The 14,406-nt window shown below is 44.9% G+C and overlaps 1 protein-coding gene across 1 annotated transcript in view; it reads right to left on the reverse strand.

The window, feature by feature from the left end:
- Positions 1–14,406, reverse strand: part of TBC1D1 (TBC1 domain family member 1) — a 143,756-nt gene that overhangs the window by 68,924 nt on the left and 60,426 nt on the right. The window contains exons 11-13 of the mRNA XM_046656332.1: positions 12,622–12,783; positions 11,715–11,834; positions 10,583–10,722 (exon numbers count right to left, since the gene is read on the reverse strand). Coding sequence (XP_046512288.1) covers positions 10,583–10,722; positions 11,715–11,834; positions 12,622–12,783 — 422 coding nt within the window. The remainder of the gene's footprint in view (positions 1–10,582; positions 10,723–11,714; positions 11,835–12,621; positions 12,784–14,406) is intronic.

Consider the following 14,406-nt stretch of genomic DNA (forward strand, 5'->3'; position numbering starts at 1 on the left):
GAAGAAAAACAAACAAGGTCAGCCAGCAGAGAAGCCTGGTACTGGGAGACCAACTGTCACCTCCCCCCTCCATGGCCTAAGCACCTTCATGGTCAGAACCACAGGTGACAACTCAAAGCTCCCCAGAGAAGGAGGTTCCACGCCAGCTCACCCTTAAAACCCTTTCTTAACATACCTCCCCATAAAAATGCATACATGAAAGTTCACAGCAGCATTATTCATAATAGCCAACAGATGGAAACAGCTCAAATGTCCATCAACTGGTACGTGGATAAAGAAAATGTGTTCATGGTCTATATATATGCAGTGGAATATTAACTGACCATAAGAAGGGATGAAGCACCGAAACAAGCTGCAACACGATGAACCTTGAAAAGATTATGCTAAGTGAAAGAAGCCACGTACAAAGGACCACCTATTACATGACTCCATTTATATGAAACGTCCAGCTAGGCAAATCTACAGAGACAGAAAGCATAGATTAGAAGCTGTCTAGGGTTTGGGGGGGTAATAGAAAGTGACAGGTAAGGGTTTCTTTCTGGGGGACAAAAAGGTTTTAAAATTAGATTGTGGTGATGTTTGCACAACCCTGTGAATATAGCAAAAAAAAGCAGTGTATATTTTAAATGGGTGAATTATATAGTATATGAATTCTATTTCAATAAAGCTGTCCTTTAAACAAAACAACCCCTCCTGCCAAAGACTCCCTCGTCAGAGCTACTCTAACCTCCCTGGCAGTGCCACCCAGGTCACGTGAGAAGACTGCAGAGTGGCAGTGCACAGCTGGGAGGGCTGAGAGGAGGGGAGGCCAGCAGGCACCCAGGGCATAATACCTAAGGCAGCGTTCATTCTCAGCACCGTGCAAGTTTAGGGTCAGCACTTGCAGGGCCCCAAAAGTGAGTGCCTCCTTAAATTCTGCTTGCCTCACCCGAGTCCTGCCCTGATTATGATGCTACTTCACCTTCAGATGTGTCTACAGATTCTATCCCACATTTTTCAAACTCCTTACCATTCTTTGCTTTATAAACTTCAATGGCTCCCTAGTGCCTACAGATTAAAATTCAAAGGTGAAAAATCAAGATCTCCCACGTTAAACTTGAATCCTGTGGGCATGCAGGCACAGACTGTGGAGTTAGATCAGCCCTAAGGAGGAACCCCTCCAGCAAGGGTGCTGTGCACAGGGATTCACAGCCAGACCATCTGCCACCAGGGCCGCCAGTGCCCAAGCCCTCAGCTCTGGGTTCCTGTAGCCTTATCACCAATAACCCTTAGCTCTAGCCCTTGCACAAATATAAGGACTGTTTAAACACCAACGGTTAACTAGGAAAAGCTCGATCAATGCTAACTTACAATTGTTAACAGGAGCGAAAATAGCACACTGAGGTCAAATCTTGCCAATCACCATACCAACGTCTGCAATGACATGCCAGGAAGCACAAAAAAGGGAAGAAATTTAGTAGCTTCCAACTACGGAAACCCATGAACAGTCAGATTCCTGGCTTGCAATATTTTATCTTGAACCTGGTCTTTATTCACCACAGAAAAGCAAAGCTGTATGGAAAGTAAACGTAAAATAATGTTAAAAAGCCACATGTCTCTGGCAACCGGAGACCATTTTTCTCCACCCTGTTTGCCCACTCTCTAAAACCCTGCAGCAAAAGAAAGAAAAACATCTGGATTTCAGAAGGTAGCTCTCCATTCAAATAAGCTGCAAATGAGCAAGGAAGATACATACTGTAACAAAAACAAGAACAAAAACAAAAATATAGGGAAAAAAGAAAAGAAAGCAAGCACTTTTCTGGCATTGGAAGGAAACCAGGGCCATTGAGACACAGGGAGCACCACTGCCATCAAGTGGTGACAGTGTCTCAAGTCACCCTCTGATGTCTAAACCAGCCATCTCACTGGGGGCAGCAATCAGAATCCTTCATGCATATTTAAAAGAAAAAACAGAATTTATGCTAAGGCCCCAGCTCCACCCAGGTGACTCAGTGAGGCAGAGAGCAGAGGGCAGGTGCAGGCTGAATTTCAAAAACCTCACCAAGCGACTCTGGTGCCCAAAGTCAAGGACCACTGATGAGAACAAAAGGTCCCACAGATGTCACCATGCTTATATTTTCCAGCAAAGTTTTACTTGTAGTTATTCTGCTTATGTCATTCATTAAAATTTCCTAACAGTATATAGATTCTTGAAAATTTAGCTATGTATAACACAAATCATAGTCATACAACAGTTTCTATATTTTTCACAATATAAAACAGTCATTCTAAAGATTCAGATTATATTCCTTGGTTGTACCATTCCTATTTACATCTAATCTCTAGTCCAACAGACCTAACCTTATCATAAAGTAGGCGTATTGACACAGCTATACTCACAACACAAAACTCTTTGAACTTTTGTTTCACTGGACTATTTGCTTATGTACAATGGGTTTCAAATCAATAAATCTTATCTAAATTAGATGGAGTTTTTTTCCTTTAACAAGACAGGTAAAGTGTGAATGCCTCTATTGTTGGTGAAACCTGTAAATGCACAATGTAATCTGAAATGCTTAAATGAAAAGCATTAGCCTAAGACTCAAATTGTACCTCGGTACGCAGAGGTAAACAAAAGGATTTCCCCCCAAATCCAAACTTGAGTTACATAAAAAATTATTTCTTAACAACAAAGAATTAGCTTTTGCATGATACAGTAGGAGGGAAAACTGTGGAATATTTCTACTACCAAGTATCTAGTAGAAGTTCATTTTCAGCAATTTTTGCAGGCCTGACCATGAAGTCAGAGCCCACGGCTAAGACAATAAACACCTGCACACCTCTGTACCCGGGCTGCCCCCAGAGACCAAGCTGCCCTGGAAAATAAGATGGGAGGAAGGAGGCAGAGCACCATATGTTTTGTTCCATTTGGCACATTATCAATGTTTCTTTATCCCTATTACCAGAGGTTTTTTATCACTGCATTTTCCCCACCAGACAAACTCTTGCTTCTCTAGGTAGCACAAATCTTCTCAAACAAAGCCACTAATGACCCAGATTTACTTGAGGTCTGAGACACTTGGGTGACTCCTTGGGTCATGACAGTGACACAGAGCAGCAGAGAGTCACATGTGTAGACTAGGACTGGAAGGTCTGGGCTGGATTTACCGCGGTCACCTGTTCTAAGCCCTTGCTACTCACCCTGGACCAGCACCATCAGCATCACTGGGGAGCTTGTCAGAAATAAACAGAGACCCTCTGGCCCCACCCAGAGCCACTGGATCAGAATCTGCCTTTTAACAAGATCCCCAGAAGAGTCCAAGCACGTGAAAGTTTGTGAAGTGCCACTCTAGACCATGATCTGGGGAAAGCTGCTACACCCACAGGTATGTTCGCATCTTCATCTGAGGGAGGACAGCACCAGTCAGGGCAGGGCTAGGGTGCGGCTCAACAGCAGGAAGGCTCTGACAACGAGAGAGGCTGTCACGCAGACATCAGCATCACCATCCCCTACTCAGAGGAACACCTCGCCCTACAAACGCAGTCTTACGCTCACTGAACCTTCAGCAGCTGCGGCCTGCAGCACACCTAAGAGCGCCCCCATAAGACACCCTCCGTCGAGCTCACAGTTACCAAGCACGGACCTTCCGCATACTCAGCATCTCACAGACCTTTCACCCAAAGGACCACAACGCAGAGGAGAGAGAACGCAGTTCCTGAGGGTTTCTGGACGACAGCCATAAGAGGCCACCGCAAACTGAAAGCATGACTGAAGTCTCTGCTTTAAATTTAAACAACTATGCTGCTTTTAGTATTCTATTTCATGATATATCTATGTTTGTTTTATTACAAAAACATTTGCCTCACCAAGTCTTCAAGTACCAATTGCTGATGCCCCTATTTATTGTACAGTTTCCCTTCGATGGAGTGTTGCTGGGCACCTGACCTGCCGTCTGGGAAGCAGAGACCTCCCTGTGATGAACTTCAGAATGAAACCATCCCTCCCAGACTTCGCTAACCTCAAGTGGGAATTCCTACCAGAAGACCAAGAGGTTTCTGTTGAATTAAAAAAAATAAAACAGCCTATGATTTGAGAAGATTTGTGCTGTTCCTACTAGACATATAGAAGCAAATGTCTAGATAGAAGTTAACTTCCTACCTACTTGAGAATTTTACATTTTGCTCCAAAACGTAAAATTCAGACACTTGCAACTTAATGATTTCACAGGGATTTGTATACGGAAAGTCATACCCCCCTGAGGAAAGGACAGGCTGATTTGGTTTGAGACAATGTTTACCAAGTCTAATCTCTCCACTTTCATCCATGCTGCCTGACTGTGTCTTTTCCTCTCTTTCACACTATATTTAGTCAGAGCCACACTCCTTACTAACACTTTTCTCTCTAGGTTTTAGCCAATCTATAAAAGTCGGAACCCCCAAAATTACAGAAAATTCTATTTCTCCTTCTCTTGTATCCTTATTGCTATGCAAATAGCATGGTTTTTAAATTACTGGTGGTTTGTTTTATTAGTATATCCAAGTGGGATGAAATAAAGGGGACAGTACAAATAACCTTGTCTCACTTTGTCACCTTGAGACAAAGTTAAAAGATTTCCTGTCTGTTTAACTGAACTTTGCACCACCAGAATATAAATTCAGAACTGTCACCAATAGTCACTGAGCATCTGAAGCACTTTACAAGGCACTGTTAAGTGTTCCCTACGGGCACACTTCCATGTCCATCAAAGCCCGAGCTCATCGAGGCCACAGGCACAGCCACCTGGGGCTCCCACGGGTCCCGCCCCTAAGACAGAGCAGGAACAGAGGCCTCAAGCCACCTCTAGCTGTGCATACTCTGCTGGGGACAGTCTGGCCAAAGCAGGCACCTCTGGGACCCTAAGTGCCTGAGGATCTGGAGGTCTTGCGCTGGAAGGGAACACACAGAGCCGAGATGTGGTCCAAATGGTCAGAGACCACAGTGAAAGGTGCTGGCATCTCTGCTACCTAAAGATGGGCACCAGACAGCAGCAGAGGATAAAGATGCTTGATTTAGGAAAAGAAAATTCACAGACAGATGCTAAGAAATCACCCTCCCTCCCCCGCACACTCCAGTCCCACTGCTATCATGCACGGCAGGAGGACAACTGACTGAAGCAAGCGGCCCAGGCCTGTGTACAGGTCAGTGCGTGAGCTCTGGGGCACAGACCTACAAGCTCCAGTCCTGTCTCCCTTGCCCACTAGCTCTGTGGTTTGGGGAAAGTGATTTAATCCACTCCAAGCCTCTGCTCCTTCACCTGTGAAACGGGTATAATAAAAATGCCAACCTTCACAAGGTTGACTGGCAATTAAAGGAAATAATTTATGTAAAGCACTTGCCATAAGTAAGGGCATAAGTGATTATTATTATTTTACCAATTCAGAGTGTTAAATGCTTTTATTTTCTCTCTCTATCATACAGAGACTTTGTTAGTGTTGTCAAGTCAATTCTGACTCCTAGTGCCCCTGTGTACAGTAGAGCAGAACCCTGCCCTGTCTTTTTGCACCATCCTCTCACTTCCAGCACTGTATGAGACAGTGTTCTGCTGCTATTCATAGGCTTTTCATGCCCAATTTTTGTGGGGGTGGGTGGCCAGGTCCTTCTTCCTAGTCTGTCTTAGTCTAGAAGCTCCACTGAAACCTGTCCACCATGGGTGACCCTGCTGGTATTTGAAATATCAGTGGCATATCTTTCAGCATCACAGCAGCACGGAACAACCACAGCATGACAACCGACAGACAGGTGGTGTGGTTCCCTGACAAGGAAAGGAACCCAGGCCATGATGGTGAAAGCGCCAAATCTTTTTTTTTTTTTTAAAGATTGGCACCTGAGCTAACAACTGTTGCCAATCTTCCTTTTTTTTTTTTTCCTGCTTTATCTCCCCAAGTCCCCCCATACATAGTTGTCTATCTTAGTGGCAGGTCCTTCTAGTTGTGGCATGTGGGACGTCGCTTCAACGTGGCCTGAAGAGCGGTGCCATGTCCGTGCCCAGGATCCAAACCAGCGAAACCACTTGGCCATGGGGCCAGTCCCTAAAGCACCAAATCTTAACCACTAGACCACCAGGGCTGGCAGACACGGAATACCTATAATATAATCAAAAAATTCAGACAGCATTTCTTAATTCTAACAGAGAGCAGAACGAACAGCTTACAGAGAAAGAGGAGGAAGGAGCAGGGAGTTAAGAAATCACTAATGAATAAATATTAAGCTTGTGAGCATCTGAGCAATCTACTTGCCTTCCTTTAAAAGTCATAAAGCCTATGTGGACTGGAGGAATCTGACGATAAAGACAAGGAATGAGTAAATGCTGGAGTATGTTACAAGAAGGAAGTGCTATGGAAAATAGCAGGATAAGCAGACTGGGAATGTCTGGCAGTATGACAGGGAGGGTGCAATTTGAAATAGAGTGGCGAGAAGAGGCCTCATTGAAAACTCAATTTTAAGCAGTGGTCTGAAGCAGACGAGGGAGTTTGGGGGTGGGGGGCTTGGTATCTGGAAGAGCATTCCAGGCAGACGAAACAGCCCGTGCAAAGGCCTCAGGCAGGCGCATGTGTGGTGAAGCGAGGGGCCCCAGCAAGAGGCTTTGATGTATCACAACATCCACTTAGTGCTGCAGAGGGTCTCTCAGGACACCTTCCTGCAGGAGATGGTGGAAACACTGACAGCAGCTGAACAGCATGGGACCTGGAAAATCAGTCACGATTACAGATTAGGGATGGAAGAGCAGCATCACTGCGGGGCCCTGCCGTGTTCAGCACGTTTATCAAGCACTTACAGACACAGAGGGCTCCTCAATGTTACCCAGCTCTCTACAAGCGGTCACCAGAATTGAGCTTCAAAACCACCCCAAAACGACTGGCCAAAACCCATGCCATAATACTTCACAGGGACAAACTGCTTGGGAAAAACCTTTAAAAAGCCCTACTCAAGTGCAGCTAGAGTGCAGTTTTTAAATTTTTATACAACAGTTTATGCCCCAAGGGACAAGATACAATAAGAGCCAAGAATGTGAGTTAATCACTGAAAGCAGAAACAGACTAGGAAGGTGACCCTGTATGCAGAGAACGCTGGAACAAGAGGAGGTAAGGGCCGGGGACGGCGGAACGCTGTGCTGGTGCAGGGCTCCACGGGGACACAGCGTGTTCAGAGGACAGGGCTCTGCCTAGCGGGGACCCAACAGTAAAACTGCGCGAGGGCCAAGGAACCATGGCAATTAGCCTGGAAAGAGCTGTAGGGGAAGCAGCGTCTTCTAGGGCTCTCCGCCCCCTGGAGAACAGGAAGTGGAAGTAAGAGCATGCTGTGTGGCTTCAGCGACCAGAGCGGACCCAAGGGATGGAATGACAGGGGGCAGGATTTGGCTCAATCTAAGAAAGTGCACTTGAATTTTATCGCTACACATTTAAATGCATTATTCAATCTCCACAAGCACTCCCTGCATGGGATCGCCCCCGCCATGCTGGGGCGCTATTTTTAAACATCGAAACTCCACTTCTGGCGTCCGGGCTGTTCTGTTGTTTCCGCCGCAAATCACAGCTCAGTCACCCCTCCGCGGCCTCCCTCCGGCCCTGTCCCTACCCCTCAGCCCACGCGCACCCCACCCCGTCACAGGACCTGGGAGGAAGAGCCCTCTGCAGCAGGAGGGCCTCTCCACTGCAGCAGGGGAGGAGTGGGGCACGGCCATCCTGCTCACGCTGGCAGCAGAGGAGTCAAAACCCGGGCCCTGGGCCACGCGGCTCTGCCACCACGGAGCTCCACGCAGCAGGAGGCGCTGGTGGGGCGGCGGCTCCGCGGCGCCCCCACGTGGAGGGGCTGAGGCAGGAGGAGCCGCAGCCCGGGAGCACCAGAGGGACTTCCACAACCAGGGAGGTGGCTTTATACTAGAAACGTTCGATTCACTGATTTTATTTCTACGCTTATGAATTCTGAACACTTTTAAATAAAATGTCAGTAAACACATCATGCTCCCTTATCTCAATCAGTATGGCAAGAGGCATAATTAATCCTATGCCACGGGTGAGAATTTTAGAAAGCTTGCACCAGTGCACGGCTCCTAAGGAAAAGCTGGGATTTGAATGCAGTCGCTCTGCTCCTGCTTGCAGAGGAGGCGATCCTAAATGGGCTCTAAATTCCTTCCCTACATCAACACTGTGACCACCTCAGAGCCTCCCAGGCCCAGGAGGCCAGCTCTCTGCTTTCCTACCAATACGCCAGTGACCCCAGGAAAACCAGTCAGCAGGACATTCGGGTACTCCGTTGAGTATTATTTTGAGTACCATTTGCAGTGGGAGAGATGGACAATACCAAGTGCTCCGTTCTCAGTTGCCTAGAAACCATGCTGCCCAGGGTCCAGGGTATCAATGGGATCTGCTAGTGCTCTGACCCCTGGGGCAACAACCAATTACCCCATCTCATTCATTGCAAACTTTTGCCCTACAGTGTCAGCTAGGCCAGAATTCACCAAAGAACCCTGTCAACTGCAAATATCACACATAACAATGCCCTTGAGTAAACTATCCACCTCTTACAATATTCCCAGACTAAACTGAGTAAAAAGAAAAGCTTCCAAAAGGAGAATGTGGACCCAAGCTTCCTTCCCTTTCCAATCCTAGCGCTTCTCCGGCTGGGCTGACACAGGAGCCAGTCCTCTCACCTGCCCCCAGTGCACTCTACTCGCCCTCTCCGGCTCGGGGTTCTCCAGGGAAGCATCTGCCAGCAGTGACTAACCTTCCGACTCAGGTCCTCAGTGAGATTTTTAAAAAATTTCAGTAAATTGAGTTATTTCAATTTATATCAATTTAGAGAGTTTAGTTTTGAAGATTTCATTTTTTCAGATTGTCTGAGGGGTCCTCAGACACTGACTGGGAGATACTAGTGTCTGTCTGGAAAGTGGCCACACTTCCGCACTCGGGACAAGAGTGACCCTGGGGTGGGGCCTGCAGAGATGGCCAAGTTTTCCTTAGAGGCCAGAGTTCCAACCTGGAGCACGGCCCTCGGGGCTGTGCACTGTACAAGCCTGATGATTTCTATAGCCACCAGCCAAGTAGACCCCTTGGCTTAGAAGTTTTAAAAGAAGCTTAGAGACGAAGGAACTGGGTCACACAATCTGGCCACCGGACATTACTAGACAATCTGAAAAAATGAAATCTTCAAAACTAAACTCTCTAAATTGATATAAATTGAAATAACTCAATTTACTGAAATTTTTTAAAAATCTCACTGAATTTATAAATGCAGTCTTTCTAGTGTTCTCTGATGTTGCTCCTGCTGGGAACAATAGTATAAGAGGCTGAACACCAGTGTTCCAATCTCATATTGGTAACAAAATAACGTGATCACTTTACATTAGCTATGTCTTTAGGTTTTCAAAGTACTTTTACACTTATAATTTAATTAATTCCATGAGATAGGAAGAGCCAACATTACTATAACCATTTTCCAACTGAAGGAACTAAGAGTAAATGAAGTTATATGATGTATGTCACAAAGCTTGCTGAGCCCAAACCGGGCTCTAGTTTAACTTGGCAGAGGATTCATTTTTTAAATTAAATATTAAGGAAAACTCTCAGGGAGGGGGGAAGTGAAGTAGGGAGGGAGAGAGAGAGAGAAGTGACAGAGGGGTGGGGGGTGAGGCGAGCGAGCGGGGAGTGGTCCAATAGTGCCTCCTCCCGCAGGCAGGTACTCAGAACCTAGTCTGAAAACTCTCAGATGAGCCTGTGCTGCTTCCTAAGAGTCGCACAGAAGTGTGTCAAGGGACAAGAGTGAATCCACACGACATGCCATCTCCTCCGATTCAGGTAATCTTGGCAGTTCTACTGTTTGCTTTGCTTTTTTGAGGAGAAAATGCTTTCTGGTTAAAAAACACTGTGGAAAGGAATTATCTGCTGTTGAAAGCTTATGATATCATTGGTTAGAGAAAAATCTTAATTTTAGTCAGAACTGCATTTAAACTCATGTTTTACATTATAACTCAACATACGAAGGCCTAAAGACAGACTTTTCAGCACACTCTATATTTATTTGGGGAGGGCAAGAAGGATGAGAGGGCACAAGATGGTCCTCTGATGACACAAGACTGAGTGACAGCAATTGACCCAGCAGGGAGCATCACAGTGTGACCAGAGTACTGGGATCGGGGGTAACTCTAAAACCACACCATGCGCAGGCAGCGTGCAAACCCACACTGCGACTGCAGACAGGGAACACAGACCAGCTCAGGAACACAGTGGGAAGGGAAGGAGGGAAGTGGGGGCAGCAGGTTGAGCCCCTCAACACTCCCACGGGCATGGTGGGCGAGCGGTCACAAAAGCTCAGCAGGGCGACATTTTTAAGACAAGGTATTACAAGCTGCTGAGCCCTGGGATCAGTGTCCCTGGAATTTGGGAATCCTCTGGAAACAGTGATAGGCATGGTCATTGGAGCTGCTTGCCCAGGGAACTTTAAAATCAGGGGATGATTTGGACTGGAAATCTCATTTTGCCTCTTCTTCCACCAAATGTACTTTTGTTACAGGTAAAATGCATGCCAGAAGCTAGCAGCTTCCTTTCTGCTAGGGGTGGGCCTTACCTTCATATCTGCCGGGAGAATCGCACGCTTTCTGGGGGGTTGCCACTCGGAGGAATATCTGCTGCCTCCACGAGTGTCTCCGTGTCTTTACGGGGGTCCCACTGGCATCCCCGAGATGGTTGGCTTTGGATTGAAAGTCCCTAAAATTACAAGACGATTGCTTTAGGACTGGTAGGGAGATAGAAACAGGTACTTTAGCTTGACTTTTTTTCTTTTTTTTTTTTTTAAAACAGAGCACTAAACTACCAATTCTCTCTGTATAAGCAAACATAATTAGATAATCACAGGTACCAAATCAGGCTGATGGTGGGTCAACACTCCTGAAGGACTGCTTTCTCACAGGATGCTTTTAATGAACACAGCAAGATCACACCCCTTTAATTTATTTCTACTGTAAACGATATTAAGAAATATGCTCCACACATCATTAGCTTCCAGTTGGGCCTCTCTTGGTGCCGCTTCGGAAAAGAGAAATTGCCTAAAGGGGGCACTGTCACCAGGGCCGCCATCTGCCCTAGTCTGTGTGTGGGAATATTTTCCCAGCAAAGCCTGTCTCTCCACGGATCACCACCAAAAATGAAAAAAGTTAAATTACACAGAACCATCAAGGCAATAATTATGCCGTCACTTGCTGATGATGATTGTTCCAACATTTGCATTTTTAAAACTACAAAACAAAGTATATTTATCAATGTACATAAATATAATTTCTAATCATTAATTTTCTTCCTATTCCCAGGACAACTTGGGGGAGACCCTAATTCACACCCGAGTATATACCCACAACTAAGCAATCATCCAAACTTACAGATCAAACATCCTGATTTAACCCTGACAGCCACATGCTCACTATCCAGAAACACTGCTATCTCTTAGAGAACTAGTTAAGACTTTCTTTAATCTTCTGACGATAACACCACATTAATAAACTAATCCTAGTCAAAAATGGAGAACAGGTCGAATGCACATTTTTTAAAATGACATTCAGTAAGAAAAAAGTTTAAGAAAGAAGATACAATAGATTTAGCTAAAATGACTTTTTAAATGACAAAAGAACAGCTAAAAATCCCTGTACATCTAACAATAACTCAACACTTCTACCCAGGCTTGATATATCTAAATTAAACCCTACCTTTTTGTGTTCATAAAGTCAGAGGTGTTATTTTCATCTACAGGAGCCAGAAATTTTAGAAAATTTGGCACAGAGGAAGAAGAATGAAGTTTTTTCCGCAGGGCATTACGGTAGGAGATGCTGAGAGTTTGGTTGAAGAAAGAATTTAGGATAAAGAAATACAAACACACAAAGTATAAAACATAAACTTCAAAATAAAAGAAACACTTTAGTTCTAATGCTAAGAAAATTAAACCAGGTAAGAAATTAAAAATAGTTTACAAGTGAGATTTAACTTTCATTTTCCATCAGTAAAATTCCACTTTTAAATGAATGGAATCAATGAATTAATTGAAAAACATCAATCCATTCAGTTATGCAAGATGAATAAATTCTAGAGATCTGCCATACAACATTGTGCCTATGGTTAACAATACTGTGTTGTGCACACTGAAAATTTGTTAAGAGAGTAGATCTCATGTTGACCATTCTTACCAGAATGAAATAAAACAAAATAAAAATCAGTCCATCTTCCAAAATGACTGTTCCTTTCAAACTGGAAAAAATAATTTTCCTAAATTAATCAAGAAGTTTCTGATACGGCACAACTTGTAGTCCATATGGTCAAACACAGTGTTGTTAACCTGTGCATGTGTGTGAACTAGGGCAGGGGCAACGTGAAAATAAGGATATAAAAAACAGCTTGCCATCAAAGTCTGTTTTCATAATAATTGAGAAAATTAATGAATAGTGAAATTAAGTCGGTTCAAATGAGAGTGTGAAATAAAACCAAAAACAGACACACACACACACACACAAGCGGTGCCCCAGGTTCTCTGCACAGACTTTCCCTCCATTCAGCACAATCCTGTGTGTGAACTTCCCAGGAAGACAAACGACACTGAACTTGCCATGCGAGTGCGCTCACCTCTTTGGCACAGCATTCCCACTTTGTTCTCCACTTGAGTTATGTTTTAAGTACTTAAAAAAATTTGGCGAGGAGGCGGAGGGGTTAAGACGAGGTGGAGGAGCAGGAGCTGAAGACTGACCTGAGCAACTTTTAGACTCGCCAACAGGTGGATGATCCACACTAAATAGCAATTAGAGAGAAAGCAGGGGGGATTAGAGGGGGAGAGGGGACCGCTGCAAGAAACACGGAGGAAACAGGAGAGAACGGACACGGCTGTGGGTGTCCCATCATTCCAAGAGGAAGCACCACAGGGTGAGAGGGCAGCTTTTCACTTCTCTTCTGCATCCCAACTCTTGCTGGCAAAGGTAGTTTTCATTTAAAAAAAAAAAAAGAGTATTGTAAAATAAATCCTACTTTATTCTTATTGCCTGCCAAAAGCTATTTCTCTTTTTTCTTTTTCCTCTTCTTCTCCCCAAAGCCCCCAGTACATGGCTGTATATTCTAGTTGTAGGTCCTTCTGGTTGTGCTATGTGGGATGCCACCTCAGCATGGCCTGATGCATGGTGCCATGTCTGTGCCCAGGATCCAAATTGGCAAAACCCTGGGCCACCAAAGCGGAGCATGCAAACTTAACCATTCGGCCCCTGGGCCGGCCATCCTTGATCATTTCTCACATGTCTATGCACCCAAGAGTACTTTGCCTTCTATTCCCTTTTTAGGAACCAACAGGCAAAAAAAATTTTTTAAATTAAAACAAAAGAAAAGGAAAGCAAAACAAAACCCAGAGTTTTAAAAATACACCTCTCTTTTACACAAACAATAACCTGCCTTGAATTTCAATGTCTCATTTCCTGTACGTAAATGAGAAAAGAGTCCACAAGGAGGGCAGAAAGAAAAATAGGTGTGCTGGGGAGGGGGAGGTTTCTCCAGTCCTCTCATCACCTCCGTCCAGCGTGACCCATCAGGAAGCTGCCTTCCTAGGGGAGACAGGCAATGCACCATCGGGGCCCCTAACTTCCTCCCACCTCTGGCTTGTGTAAAACAGCAGGCTTAGCAAGAGAACTAGGAATCCCCAGACAGGAATGTTTCCATTAGCACAGAAAATGCCAGAAATAGAGGGGTAGGAACACAGTGGAGAGACCACACAGAAGTAGTGCGTATACAGGGTTTTAAGAAACAAGAACCGCATAAAGCCTCAAACTATGCTTGTCTCTAAAATGTCCTATTATTAAATGACTTCTGAAGTGTGTCCTGCTTTAGGATCATAGTTATCCAGCCGAATTCCAAAGAGCCATCATAGCTATTTTCAATGACTAGTGACCGAAAACAAAGCTGAGAGGCTCTCCTACATTGTTCGAGGATTGTTAACGCCGTCACTTCTTCACTGGACACGTTTCAAGCACCTCCGCACGGACCCTCCATTATCCGTGTGTGACCTGTGCCGACACACATCCTGCGGCTTCTGTTGTCACCAGTAAGAGGAAGGCAGTGACTGTACAGAGGTGTGGCCCTACTTCATATTTATAAGGTGAAGGATTGTAAAAGATTTTAAAAGTTATTTTTAAAGATAACTCGGAGTCCATTTATGGTCTCTGACACTTAGGGTCAAATTAATTACCAAGGGACCCCAGAAAGAAGCAGGAGAACTTCGGCTACTATATTGCTTACCCATCTCTATAACCAGGAAATTCCAACTGCTCATTAGAGCCCAATTATTAAAATTAGCACATCTTGGTTAGAAGAATCTAGAGTTCTCACACCGATGGAGATTTTAGAAAACATCTATTCCAATTTTGTCACACA

The sequence above is a fragment of the Equus quagga genome, chromosome 3 (assembly GCF_021613505.1).
Source record: "Equus quagga isolate Etosha38 chromosome 3, UCLA_HA_Equagga_1.0, whole genome shotgun sequence".
NCBI classification, from domain to species: Eukaryota; Metazoa; Chordata; class Mammalia; order Perissodactyla; family Equidae; genus Equus; species Equus quagga.